The following is a 14,973-nucleotide window of genomic DNA, read 5'->3' as shown; positions in this document are numbered from 1 at the left end:
AGCTACACAGCACTGAAAGTACAGACAGGAGCTCTAATGCTCAGGAAAGTGAGGGATGGGGGAAAGGCAGCAGAGAGACATGGGCACACTGAGACACTGAAAAACTAGGGAACACATGGGGACACAGACACTAGAGGATACTGGGAGACCTGGGGACACGGAGATGCTTGGGGACACTTGAAAACATGGGGACACTGAGAGAAATGGGGACACTGGGACACATGGGGACACTGTGAGGCATAGGGACATTGGGAGACACTGAGACATTGGGACACAGAGACACTAGGGACACAGTGTTCCCATGTCTCAGTGTCCCTAGTGTCTCAGTGTCCCCCTAGTCTCCCAGTGTCTGTGCCTCCATGTCTCCCAGTGTCCCTAGTGACTCAGTTTTTCCATGTCTCCAAGTGTCCCCAAGTGTCTCAGTGCCCCATGTCTCCTAGTGTCCCCAAGTGTCTGTGTCCCCGGGTCTCTCAGTGACATGGGGACACAAGGAGAAATGGGAACACTGAGACACTGGGAGACTAGGGGACTGGGCGACATGGGGACACTGACACTGATACATAGGGACACTGAGAGACCGAGACACTGGGAGACAGGGAGACACTGGGAGCAATCCATCTATACCGCAGAATCAAACTGTGAGTAGTTTGTTGGTGATTTTACAGAATTTTCTCTTATGTCACTCCTTGTGATTTATATCATGTGATGTCACGCATAACAAATTAATTATTCAAATATATAAGGCTGGTATTTTTTCAAGAAAGGTGGCAACCCTAACTACTCTTCACATACTCTTGCTTAAAGGAACACTAGAGGGTCAGGAACACAATCATGTATCTATGACCTTATTATGTTAAAACCACAATTTAGCCCCCCTGGCCCTCTCTTGCCTCCCTAAATATAGCAAACTCTTACTTGTATTCAAGTATGCAGCTGCTTGCTCTGTCCCTGTCTGCCTCTGAACTGACTGCCTGCTGACATCATCAGAAGTGGTGGTCTGCGCAAATTACAATGCTTCCCCGTAGGATTGGCTGAGACTGTCAACTAGGCAGATCAGGGGCAGAGCCAGCACAAGTCAAACATAGCCCTGGCCAATCAGCATCTCCTCATGAAGATAAACTTATTCAATGCATCTCTATGAGGAAAGTTCAGTGTCTGCATGCAGAGGGTGGAGACACTGAATGGCAGTGCTGCACACTAGGCAGTACTGCCTCAGGAAGCACCTCTAGCAGTCATCTAAGGAGCGGCCAGTGGAGTTAATTTCTCTGAAAAGACAGTGTTTACTGCAAAAAGCCTGGAGGGAAGGATTCTACTTACCAGAACAAATACAATAAGCTGTAGTGTCCCTTTAAGTTTGGAAGCTTAAGAGGGATGCATGAGAACAAAGATGCATTTATGTCAAGATCAGGGGGCTGCCTGCATAGTATGCCCTTAGTTGGACAGCCTGCATGATTGGCAGGCAGTCTGGCATGCATTCATGCCAGACTGGCCTTCCAATTCTTTGGACAAACAATGCCCCCTTTTTGGGGATGTTCACCCCTTTTGGCAGGTCTGGTCAGTGGCACACTCTTTTACCCTGCACATTGGCTTTCTGCTTCACTGGACACTGCTGTTAGGGGATATGGATTTACTTGAAAGATTAAAGCATAAATTAGAGAGAGGTTAGCATAGAGTATGTGTTTTCGTATAGCTGCATCCTTTGAGTTTCCCTCCAACACCATCTCCATCAGATACATGATGCTTGGGAGGTATGATTGTTTTAGTGTTTTTGGTCGATAAGATTCTGTAAATAGGCCCATCATAATTGCCAGCACCAGGCCCACTGGGCTCTTAATCTGGCCCTGCTGGGAGGATACAGAGGTCACAGACGATACACCTCCCACAGAGGACAACTTGTCCTTGCCTTTGGGCAGCCTGGCACAAATGAGCGACTACATGCTGCAGTGCCTGCGCAATGACTGCTGAGTTACCCACATTCTAACTTGTGCTGATTACTGGGTGGCCATCCTGCTGGATCCCCGTTACAAGGACAAGGTGCCGTCCTTAATTCCCTCACTGGAGAGTGATCGGAAGATGCGCAACTACAAGCTGACACCGGGGGCACAAGGCGAAGGCAGAGGAGGAGGAAGAGGTCGCCAACGCAGCTGGGGCACCTCAGAAGGCAGGGTTAGCATAGCTGAAATGTGGAAAAGCTGTGTCAGCACGCCACAACAACCAGCACCACCATCTGATATGTATCGTCTTTGCAGGAGGCAGCATTTCAGCAACATGGAGGAACAGTATGTGTGGACACGTCTACACGTACTGACTGATGGGTCTGTCCCATTCAACTTCTGGGTCTCCAAATTGGGCATATGGCCTAAGCTTGCCCTTTATGCCTTGGAGGTGCTGGCCTGCCCTGCAGCCAGTGTATTGTCTGAACGTGTGTTTAGCACGGAAGGGGGCGTTATCACAGACAAGCGCAGCCGCCTGTCCACAGCCAACGTGGACAAGCTCACGTTTATTAAAATGAACCAGGCATCCAGATTTGTCTGTACCTTGTGCAGAATAGACATTTATACCAGCCTCACCCAGCCATTGTTATACTCAAGTGCACTTATTCTTTGTTTTCTTTTTTTATATGTCCCAATATTTTGGGGGCTACCCCAATAAAAAAATTAAAATAAAAAACAGTGTTGGCTACCTCCTTCTCCTCCACCGCCGCTTCCACCTACACCACCAGGAGTTGAGCTCAGTTTGAACAATGAAAGAGAATACCCTGCACTCCAACCCTCTCCCAAATGGATAATTCTGGTGATCCTCCTGACAGCCGTGCTTTAGATTTTGATTTATGTTCTTCCAAAGCTAAAAAATCAAAGATTCCATCTAGTGCTATTTTATGGCTCAGCTGTATTTTTAATTTTTATGTTATTTTAAGTGATTTCCCTATCCACATTTGTTTGCAGGGCACTTGTCCTACTCTTACCCCCATTTTACTTCCTTTTGCAGCCCTCTAGCCCTTTCCAGGACTTTTTTAGAGGCATTTTTGTGCCCAAACGTTCGGGTTCCCATTGACTTCAACCTGCCGGACCCGAACATCCAGGTGTCCGCTCAAATCTAGTTAAAACCCCTTCCGCCACTTACCTTTCTCCTGCGCCAGGCTCCCTCGGCGCTGAGGAACTCTCCTCCCTCTGCCGACGTCAGCTCCGAATGCTTTCCTATGGACGTCCAGTGTCTTCTCACTGTGATTTTCTGAGAATCGTGGAAGCGCCTCCAGTGGCTGTCAATGAGACAGCCACTAGAGGCTGGATTAACCCTCAGTGAAACATAGCAGTTTCTCTTAAACTATGTTTTCAGCTGCAGGGTTAAAACTAGAGGGACCTGGCACCCAGACCACTTCATTGAGCTGAAGTGGTCTGGGTGCCTATAGTGGTCCTTTAAGGCTAGATTAGGTTTTGCTATAGCCATCAATCTAAGGAAGAAATCTAAGCTTTATTAATTTATACATTGACTTGGAATAGACACCACTAAATGAGGTGTGTGATTGTAGTTTATTAATTTAGTTTATCACCAGGTTGGACTACTGCCCTTAAAGGTAGTCTGTTCCATTTTTTAAACTTTATTCATACCTTATTGGCTCACCAAGATCTGACCTGCTAGCAAATTAATCTAAACAACTCAATAGTCAGTTGCCCAAGACAGAACCGCAGTGCAAGGCAAGAGGAAGTAAAAGTATAAGATTAAAAAAAGGACTTCAGTGACCTGGTATTGGCATAGGACGGATAACCCTCTTTCTTAAGCCTTTTGATGGTCGTAGCACTTCCACAAAATGGTAGGAAAAAAAGGACACGGTAAGGAAGCCCACAATGAAACCGAGGATGAATTTCTTCCAGGATGCCGGTGCACAACATATTCTCATTGTAGAAACGGATCTAGCAAAACAGATACAAAAGGGAAGTGTTGATATTTGATGGACATTTGCCACTGTTAAAATAAACAGATCATTCTGTAAATGTAATACCAAGGAAAGAATGTATTTCTCCTGCTGCTAGAGATCTAATATGCTCCTGGTGCTCATTAGTTTAAAGGTTTACTAGTAAAATATTGCTGAAGATGCATAGTTTATCCTAGATTATACACATTTTTGTATTTATATTTACCATCTTATTATGTGGACTCATATCTAGTGATGTCCCGAACTGTTCACCGGGAACCGATCGCTGGCGAACATAGCTTGTTCATGGCGAATGCGGCGGGCGAACATATGCGATGGTCGGTCCGCCACCTATTCGTCGTCATTGAGTAAACTTTGACCCTGTACCTCACAGTCAGCAGACACATTCCAGCCAATCAGCAGCAGACCCTCCCTCCCAGACCCTCCCACCTCCATGACGAATAGGGGGCGGACCGACCATCGCATATGTTCACCTGCCGCGTTCGCCACGAACAAGCTATGTTCGAGGGCGAACGGTTCCTGGCGAACAGTTCGGGACATCACTACTCATATCCCTTTTTAACCCTAGATCTTTTTTTTATAATAAGCATACTTAGACAAGACAAAGTACCCATTTTGTAACATCTTCATATTTAGCCTCTTAACGCAGGCAATTGTACACGTTCTGATCAAAGCAAAAGGTAAACAAAACCTGGAATTTCTGCATGACATTCTAACTGTGAATGTCATAATACTGTTGGATTTTACTGCAATAAAATACACATATTTGTATTCAGCAATGTCTCACGAGTACAACAGTACTCCCCATGTACAGGTTTTATGCGTTTTTAGAAACTTACACGGGTAAAATATAGGGCTTTTCTATGTTTGCACATTGATATTTCCCAGATTGCTTTGCTGGGCCAAAGGTGCCTTTAAGACCGTATGGCAGCCCAGAAATGAAAACTAACCCAATCATGTCATACCATTTGTAAAAGTAGACAATCCAAGGTATTCAAAATGGGATATGTCGCAATTGATCAAAGACAGATACTTAATGGATAAGCTCTCTGCAATAATCCATAATACCAACAAATCCTTTGAGAAGGTGTGGGTGCCGTGAAAGGACATGGCAGGGTAGAGAATCTAGGTAGAATAGGGGTAAGGGGTGCAGCTGCCTTACTTAAGGTCACTGGGGCAGGGGAAATGGGCCCCCGAGGGGCAGACGTGCCCACACTTAACCCACAAATCAAAATAATGCAAATTCAACTGTGGCTAAAGTTTTTATTTTTACAGTTCTATTTTTACGGTTACTTTTATATGGCTAAGAATTGAATTATTCTGTTCAGTATTTCCTTTCTCCGCATGGCAGGACTTCCGGGAAGGGCCAAACACTAAATATATACATAATGACCACAATGGTGGGTCTAGCGGGTGTTATATATCACTTAGGCTATGTTGTGGGGCATTTTGACGGTAACTATGTGAACGAATTTACCGCTATATATTTACTATCTGCAGCTCAGCTGTGCTCTGGGAAGTCGCCCTCTTGACTATCCACACACTAAGCACTATCGATAAAATACACTGTTAAAGTGGAGAGATGCCACTAAAACCTGACTGCCAATCCACCGCCCAGGTTCTCTCTGACGAACTTCAGCTGAGTTCACGGCTCTAAGCCCATAAAGAAGTCTTGGCAGTCTCTCAAGGGGTTGGCAGGGGCAGGACCATTGTTCACCCAGGGAGGGACGAATAGTTAAAACCACACAACACCTTGTTACCAACACCACCTCAAAGCCAAATAGGTTTGACTACAATTTTTTTTTACCCGACACCGTGTCGCCTCCTATGCCCTGATTTCTGTCTATATAGCCTTATTTAGGGAAAAACCCTAAATATAACAGGTATACCCATACACAGTCTGACCGAATTGAATACCTGCAGAAGTTAAATGCTACATGTTTTTTTCTCTTATTTTTTATGTTAAGTTCACAAAATCTTTGACAGTATGTACTCGGTTTCCGGTGTTGAGACCAGGTGTTGAGGCACTTGGCTCCCCATCATATGCCTTTGTAAACATTGCATTAAATGTACAACTGAATATTTGTATAGCGTAAACTTCAATGTCAAACTATATATACAATAACGATATTGCAGGTACAGATCAACTGCCTATTCTGTAATGCCTGTCAATGCTAAATAAAGAATAATAATAAATAAAATGTCCAGCCTTTAGTAGCCACTTAGTCACAAACCCCTTTTTGCATTTTCATCAGCATTATACTTTTACTGCTCTAAAACACTCATATTTGTATTTAGCAATGTCTCACAAGTACAACAGTTCCCCCCATGTCGAGGTTTATGGTGTTTTGGCAAGTTACATGGTCAAAAAAAAAAAAGGCTTGCCTTGAGACCATATGTTAGCCAAGGAATGAAAATTACCCCCATCATGGCATACCAATTGAAAAAGTAGGAAATTCAAAATTGGGTATGTCCAGTCTTTTTTTGTACTCACTAAGTCACAAACCCAAGCTAAAGATAGCATTCATATTTGCATTTTTTACACAAAAATGAATGATGATATCATGGTTATGATACATGTTATGGTTTTAAAACACTCATCCACGCCAGAGGAGTCCATAATAAAGGAGCATTGGTGACTTTATGCGCATGCATGGCAAACACATTGAAGTTTCCAAATAGGAAAACATTGTATTTAATGCTTTCCTATGGGCTTCTGCGTCATGTGCGAGTTTTACTCCATCACTGCAGCGGAAGCACCTGAATTAGTTGTCAGTATGGCTGTAGAGTAGAGGTGGACTTAACAGTGCAATGTTAATATTGCAAGGTTTTACGTTATAGGGCTACAAGGACAGGACCACTGCACCCAGGCCACTTCACTGAGATGAAATGGTCTGGATGACTATAGTGTCACTTTAAATTTTAATTAACAAAGGTGTAATATGAAAACTTAGGTTAAAAAAAAAGAAAGAAATCAGACAAAAAAAGAGAAATAAATATTAAGTGAAAAAGCACTTCCTAGTGATAAACACTCAAACGCAGGAAGAGCTAGAGCAGTTATTAATTTACCAAAATTACTCCATGGGTCAGACCGTACCTTCACTTTACATTCCAGTTATGCTAAATACAGTGGCAGAGCACACTGGAAAACAGTCAGGGTCATTCACTAAACAGCAAATCTTCACAAGCTAAATCCAAAAATAGCTGATCTAAAAAAAAAAAAAAAAGTCAATGGAGTATATTCGAACCATGGTCTTGTCACCAGTGGGGTACCTCAGGGATGAACTGGTTCATGGATTGCAGGATAAAACAAGGAAAGGTTAAAGGATCTTAACATGTATAGCTTGGAGGAAAGACGAGACAAGGGGGATATGATACAAAGATTTAAATACATAAAGGGAATCAACACAGTAAAGGAGACTATATTTAAATGAAGAAAAACTACCACAACAAGAGGACATAGTCTTAAATTAGAGGGACAAAGGTTTAAAAATAATATCAGGGATGTTTTATTTTACTGAGTGGGTAGTGGATGCATGGAATCACCTTCCACCTCAAGTGGAAGAGCTTAACACAGTAAAGGAGTTTAAGCATGCGTGGGATAGGCATAAGGTTATCCTAGCTATGAGATAAGGCCAGGAACTAATGAAAGTATTTAGAAAATTGGGCAGACTAGATGGACTGAATTGTTCTTATCTGCCATCACAATTTATGTTTCACTTGGCTATGCTACATGAAGGGAGGTAAGGATGCCTACAAGGGGGAAAGAGAGAGAAGGGCACACAAAAGGGCCTGGGGAAGGGGACAATGACACAGAGAGGCTGGGGCAGGGGACAATGAAGAAGCGAGGACTGGGGAAGAAGACAATGACACTCGGAAAGGTGTTGGGGAAGAGGACAATGACACACAGAAGGTCTGGAACAGGTGAGAATGACACACAAAGGGACTGGGGGGAGAAGGAGACACACAAAGGGATTGGGGAAAAGTAAGAGAAACCCAAGGAAGGTGTAAGACACAGAGGGGAGAAATGAGGGACAGGATTCACTAAAGGAGGATGCAAGACACAAAAGGGGGGTAGAATGCACAGAAAGGGAGAAAAATTCAAAAGATGGGATAAGATACACAAAAGGGGATAAGACATTCAAAAGGGGACACACAGTTAAAGATGTATTTAGTTGTTGGGGCAGGGAGGGAAGACAGAAAAATCCATCATCGCCCAAGTATTTAAAAATTCTTGCACCAGCCCTGTGAAAGCTATAATTTATGCTATTCAGAATACAAATTTAAAGGGGTACTTGCTAAAAGCAATTAAAAAAAATAATAATAATCATTTTTAATAAAGTTCCTGTCCTCAGAGCTCTTAGTCAATTTTTATGAATAATGTAATAAAACCTGCAAGCTCTTAAAGCAGTACAAAATTCCAACCAGTACTGTAAATGTACACAGGTTTAGTAATGATAAGAAACTCACACTGCTATTTCCCTGAGAATGAGAGGGTTATTTTGCATTAAAGGGACACTCCAGGCACCCAGACCATTTCTGCCCATTGGAGTGGTCTGGGTGCCAACTCCCAGCACCCTTAACCCTGCAAGTGTAATTATTGCAGTTTTTATGACCTGCAATAATTACCTTGCAGGTTTAAGTCTTGCTCTAGTAGCTGTCTATCAGTCAGCCACTAGAGGGACTTCTGTGTTCTTAGAACACAAAAAGTGTTTTAAATGATGCTGGACGCCCAAACGCTATGTGAGGACCTCCAGCTTTGCCGAAATCCCCATAGGAAAGCCGTCGACGGGGGAAGAGAGTAGGCAGAGCCTGACCCAGCATCGAGGGACATCGGTGCTGGACTCAGGTAAGTCACTGAATGGGTTTCAACCCCTTCAGCAACATGGGATGGGGTGGGAGGGAGAGGGGCATTGCAGGGTCCTGCAGTGCCAGGAAAATTAAAAGGTTTTCCTGGCACTGGAGAGTCCCTTTAAGCTCTGCCAGAGGAAGAAAAATTGACAAAGCTTAGAATAAATACCAAATAGTGATAACAACTGAAGAAGATTTTTTTCATGTATGCAGAATGAAGAATTACTGATTCTTCCAACTGAATTTTACAACAAATAAAATAAGTCATTAGGTCTAGTTAAAAGTCAAATGGAAGTCTTAAAGGACAACTATAGTGTCAGGATAACAAATTTATTTTCCTGGCACTATAGGGTCTTTGGGTCCCCCCACCCTCAGGGTCCCACTCCCACCAGGCTGAAGGGGGAGGAAGGGGTTAAATTCTTACCTTTCTCCAGTGCCGGGCTCCCTCGGAGCTGGAGACTCTCCTCCCTCTTCCGACATCATCCGCCGAATGCGCATGCGCAGCAAGAGCCGCGCGCGCATTCAATCAGTCCATAGAAAAGCATTACTCAATGCTTTCCTATGGACGTCAGCGTCTTCTCACTGTGATTTTCACAGTGAGAAGCGCGGAAGCGCCTCTATCGGCTGTCAATGAGACAGCCACTAGAGGCTGGATTAACCCTATTGTAAACATAGCAGTTTCTCTGAAACTGCCATGTTTACAGCTGCTGGGTTAATCCTAGATGGACCTGGCACCTAGACCACTTCATTGAGCTGAAGTGGTCTGGGTGCCTATAGTGGTCCTTTAATAGCAAAAACATGCACTAGACTAGAGAAACTTTACAAATTTGTGAGATTTAAGATCAGCCTTTCTAAAGCAATGAAGCATTGTCCACATTTTATGGACACACTGAAGCTTTTACAAAGCAATGCAAATCTATACAGAGTTGCAAAATTAAAGGTGTCAGGTCTTAATTAGCTCCTCCTGAACCCTGATAAACTATAAGAGTTCCACAAAAACTGAAATGTCATTCCCTTCTCTCCCATCCAGGTTTGATCCAATTCTTCTGACAGGTGCAACAAACTTTGTGCTGGAAAGCAAGAACCATTATTAGTAAAGTAAATAAAAATTGCTTAGGAGCCTTTGTTTACTCGGGTGAACCAGGGATTTGGTTTCACGAGTGTGTGCACAATCCAGGTGTGGTGAAGATCATGTTAAGAGCCTTAATGATAAGAGATCTATTTATCCTGGACAGTGTACGCACAGTTAGTCTTTCTGGTATTCCTTGTTCTGTGCAGGGAGTGAAGCAGGGAAGATCATGAAGACTACCTGCAGGGCCGGTGCAAGGATTATTGTCTACACAGACGCCCTCAAAATATGTCTACAACTGTGTGTCTAATCAACACCCTTTTGCCTATCTTACCCATCCTTTTGAGCATCTTGTTACCTTTTTGTTTCTCTTTTCCTTTTCCAAATTGTATCCTCTGTTTTTAATTATTTTCATACTTTATCCCACCTTTTGTGGTTCTTAAAGGGACACTCCAGGCACCCAGACCACTTCTGCCCATTGGAGTGGTCTGGGTGCCAACTCCCACTACTCCTAACCCTGCAAGTGTAATTATTGCAGTTTTCTATAAACTGCAATAATTACCTTGCAGGGTAACTCCACCTCTAGGGGCTGTCTACTAGACCCCCTCTGTCACTAGTCACCCCCCGTGTCACTAGTCACCCCCCGTGCCACCCCCCTGTGTCACTAGTCACCCCCCCACTAGTCACCCCCCTGTGTCACTAGTCACCCCCCACTAGTGACCCCCTGTGTCACTAGTCACCCCCCGTGTAACCCCCCTGTGTCACTAGTCACCCCCCCGCGTCACCCCCTGTGTCACTAGTCACCCCCACTAGTCACCCCCCTGTGTCACTAGTCGACCCCCTGTGTCACTACTCACCCCCCGTCACTAGTCACCCCCCCTCTGTCACTAGTCACCCCCCTCTGTCACTAGTCACCCCCCGTGTCACAAGTCACCCCCCGTGTCACAAGTCACCCCCCAATGTGTCACTAGTCATCCCCCCCGTGTCACTAGTCACCCCCCCTGTGTCACTAGTCACCCCCCCCTGTGTCACTAGTCACCCCCCCTGTCACTAGTCACCCCCGTGTCACTAGTCACTCCCCCTGTCACTAGTCACCCCCCTCACTGTGTCACTAGTCACCCTCCCTCACTGTGTCACTAGTCACCCCCTCCTTCACTCTGTCACTAGTCACCCCTCCCTCTGTCACTAGTTACTCCCTCCCTAACTGTCACCCCCTCCCTCCCTCTGTCACTATGTCACTCCACCCGCCCTCTGTCACTAGTCACCCCCACCCTCTGTCACTAGTCACCCCTCCCTCTGTCACTAGTCACCCCTCCCTCTGTCACTAGTCACGTCCTCCCTCTGTCACCATGTCACCCCCTCCCTCACTCTGTCACTGTGTCACCCCCTCCCTCACTCTGTCACTAGTCTCCCTCTGACACTAGTCACGTCCTCCCTCTGTCACCATGTCACCCCCTCCCTCACTGTGTCACTAGTCACCCCCTCCCTCACTGTGTCACTAGTCACCCCCTCCCTCACTCTGTCACTAGTCACCCCTCCCTCTGTCACTAGTTACTCCCTCCCTAACTGTCACCCCCTCCCTCCCTCTGTCACTATGTCACCCCACCCGCCCTCTGTCACTAGTCACCCCTTCCTCCCTCTGTCACTGTCACCCCCACCCTCTGTCACTAGTCACCCCTCCCTCTGTCACTAGTCTCCCTCTGTCACTAGTCACGTCCTCCCTCTGTCACTAGTCTCCCTCTGTCACTAGTCACGTCCTCCCTCTGTCACTGTGTCACCCCCTCCCTCACTCTGTCACTAGTCACCCACTCCCTCCCTTACTCTGTCACTAGTCACCCCCTCCCTCACTCTGTCACTAGTCACCCCCTCCCTCACTCTGTCACTAGTCACCCACTCACTCTAGTGACAGAGTGAGGGAGGGGATGACTAGTGACAGAGTTAAGGAGGGAGTGACTAGTGACAGGGAGGGAGGGGGTGACTAGTGACAGAGTAAGGGAGGGAAGGGGTGACTAGCGTGAGGGACACAGAGTGAGGGAGGGAATGGGTGACACAGTGACAGAGTGAGGGGGTGACTAGTGACAGAATTGGGGAGGGAGTGACTAGTGACAGAGGGAGGGATGGGGTGACTAGTGACAGTCACCACCCCCCTCACTCTGTCACTAGTCACCATCTCCCTCACTCTGTCACTGTGTCACCCCCTCGCTCTGTCACTAGTCACCCACTGCCGCACTCTGTCACTAGTCACCCCCTCCCTCTGTAACTGTGTCACCCATTCCCTCCCTCACTCTGTCACTAATCACCCCCTCACTCCACGGGTTAGGGGGCGCAAATTACTTGCCTTGCCCCGGGTGCTGACAACCCACGCTACGCCACTGATGGCAACATTAAGTGCCCATCAGGAGAGGGTCTCTCTGTGCTCCCACCTCCTGATGGCCACCCTGACTTATCTGCACCCCTAAGGTAGCACCGGCCCTGACTACCTGTCCATTTTTAAACACTGTCTGACTCATTGTGTGACTCTGAGGATGGAGCTGATTCTGAAGTCAATCTGTAATTATTGTTGCGTCTTTTAACCATGTCAGCTACTTGTTGGCTCCATATTGACAATGCAGATTAATAATATTCCCATCTGTAAATGTAATATGTATTCTACATTATGCTGCTTTAATGCTTTAACCTTGTGCACACTGTGTGCTAAGAGCCAATAGAGAGTTGGCATGTTTCATGCCGGGAAGAAAGTGGGAGATTTAAAAATTAAAATACCTGGGGGAAGGTGGGGCGAAGCTAGCTCTCGGCTTTAATAGCCACACAATAGCAGAGCTCCAGCATTTAGGCACTAATCAGCGCAAAATATTGCTCCACGAAGCAACTTGCACCAATGGGAAGGAAACCAAGAAGCCACGGACGGTTTAGCCCAGCTTCTCGGCTGATATAGGCGGGTTGCTGTGGAGGCCGCATGGTATGGTTGGGTCTAACATGGCAATCAACCTCAATGACTTCACAGATACCTCTAGGGTATAAAGTGCATCCCATGCCACCATGGCCGATAGCTGGCCACTCTCCCCCAATCACCAATGTGATACTCACCAATCTCCTTTCGGACCTCAGCCATCTCAAACTCACAACAACCAGGTGAAACCATGTAAAAATCAGGGAACTCTCTGATGGGGTCACCCCTGCTGAACTACCTTACTTTCTCCACAGACTTCTTGCAGCACTCCTACCAAGGATATAGCTCGATGGAATGTTTCGCTTGCACCTCCAATGCCCACAGGCTCAGCCACCAGGCAAGACAAACTGGCCTTCCTGCGTGCTACTAAGGGGAAGAATCCCTACTGGTTTGAGGATTCGCAGATCTCTCACTAACCTTTAATGGAGGAAGTCTCTCCAAACTTTGACATTAACCCTAACAGCTAAAGGAGGGACATATCATTGGGGGCCATTGCTTGTTAGTGATGTCGCGTACATAAAATCTTCGGTTCGCGAACGGTGAACCGGGCGAACCGCCATAGACTTCAATGGGCAGGCGAATTTTAAAACCCACAGGGACTCTTTCTGGCCACAATAGTGATGGAAAAGTTGTTTCAAGGGGACTAACACCTGGACTGTGGCATGCCGGAGAGGGATCCATGGCAAAACTCCCATGGAAAATTACACAGTTGATGCAGAGTCTGGTTTTAATCCATAAAGGGCATAAATCACCTAACATTCCTAAATCACAATGGATATGGATTGACACCTGACATATGACATATTGACACTTTGACATATGGATTGACACCTGTCCTCAGAGACCCTGATACACACTGACACAGAGCAGAATAGGGACTGTTCCCCCTACATAGGGTCACTTGGCAGATATGGATTGACACCTGTCCTCAGAGACCCTGATACACACTGACAGAGCAGAATAGGGACTGTTCCCCCTACATAGGGTCACTTGGCAGATATGGATTGACACCTATCCTAATGATCCCTGATACATACTGACACAGAGCAGAATAGGGACTGTTCCCCCTACATAGGGTCACTTGGCAGATATGGATTGACACCTATCCTAATGATCCCTGATACACACTGACACAGAGCAGAATAGGGACTGTTCCCCCTACATAGGGTCACTTGGCAGATATGGATTGACACCTGTCCTCAGAGACCCTGATACACACTGACACAGAGCAGAATAGGGACTGTTCCCCCTACATAGGGTCACTTGGCAGATATGGATTGACACCTATCCTAATGATCCCTGATACACACTGACACAGAGCAGACTAGGGACTGTTCCCCCTACATAGGGTCACTTGGCAGATATGGATTGACACCTGTCCTCAGGGACCCTGATACACACTGACACAGAGCATAATAGGGACTGTTCCTCCTACATAGGGTCACCATTTTTAGCCCAAGGCGGGTCATCTCATCAGGCCTTTTTTAGTCTAATGTATCGCCTTCTTTTAGTCCCTTCGGGATCCATCCCTCATTCATCTTAATAAAGGTGAGGTAATCTAGACTTTTTTGACCTAGGCGACTTCTCTTCTCAGTGACAATACCTCCTGCTGCACTAAAGGTCCTTTCTGACAGCACACTTGAAGCGGGGCAGGCCAGAAGTTCTATCGCAAATTGGGATAGCTCAGGCCACAGGTCAAGCCTGCACACCCAGTAGTCAAGGGGTTCATCGCTCCTCAGAGTGTCGATATCTGCAGTTAAGGCGAGGTAGTCTGGTCGAGTCGTTCTCTGAGGGTGGATCCCGAAGGGCTGTGGCGATGCGTAGGACTTAAAAGCTCTGCATGTCCTCCATCAACAACACGTCTTTAAAGCGTCCTGTCCTTCCCGGCGTGGTCGTGGGAGGAGGAGGATTACTTTCACCTCTTCCCCTGTTAGATTACCGTTGTGCTGTGACATCACCCTTATACGCTGTGTAAAGCATACTTTTTAATTTATTTTGCAAATGCTGCATCCTTTCCGACTTGTTGTAATTTGGTAACATTTCAGCCACTTTCTGATTATACCGGGGGTCTAGTAGCGTGGACACCCAGTACAGGTAGTTCTCCTTCAGCCTTTTTATACAAGGGTCCCTCAACAGGCACAACAGCATGAAAGACCCCATTTGCACAAG

General features: G+C 46.1%; 1 protein-coding gene across 1 annotated transcript in view; it reads right to left on the bottom strand.

The window, feature by feature from the left end:
* LOC134568979 (glycoprotein-N-acetylgalactosamine 3-beta-galactosyltransferase 1-like) overlaps positions 1-14,973 on the bottom strand; it is an 82,435-nt gene that overhangs the window by 23,663 nt on the left and 43,799 nt on the right. Inside the window, exon 2 of the mRNA XM_063427748.1 lies at positions 3,742-3,911. Within this exon, the coding sequence (XP_063283818.1) occupies positions 3,742-3,911 (170 nt within the window). The remainder of the gene's footprint in view (positions 1-3,741; positions 3,912-14,973) is intronic.

This window comes from Pelobates fuscus, chromosome 1 (genome assembly GCF_036172605.1).
Source record: "Pelobates fuscus isolate aPelFus1 chromosome 1, aPelFus1.pri, whole genome shotgun sequence".
NCBI lineage: Eukaryota > Metazoa > Chordata > Amphibia > Anura > Pelobatidae > Pelobates > Pelobates fuscus.
Note: the sequence above shows the minus strand (reverse complement) of the source record. Positions and strands in the feature narration are given on the sequence as shown.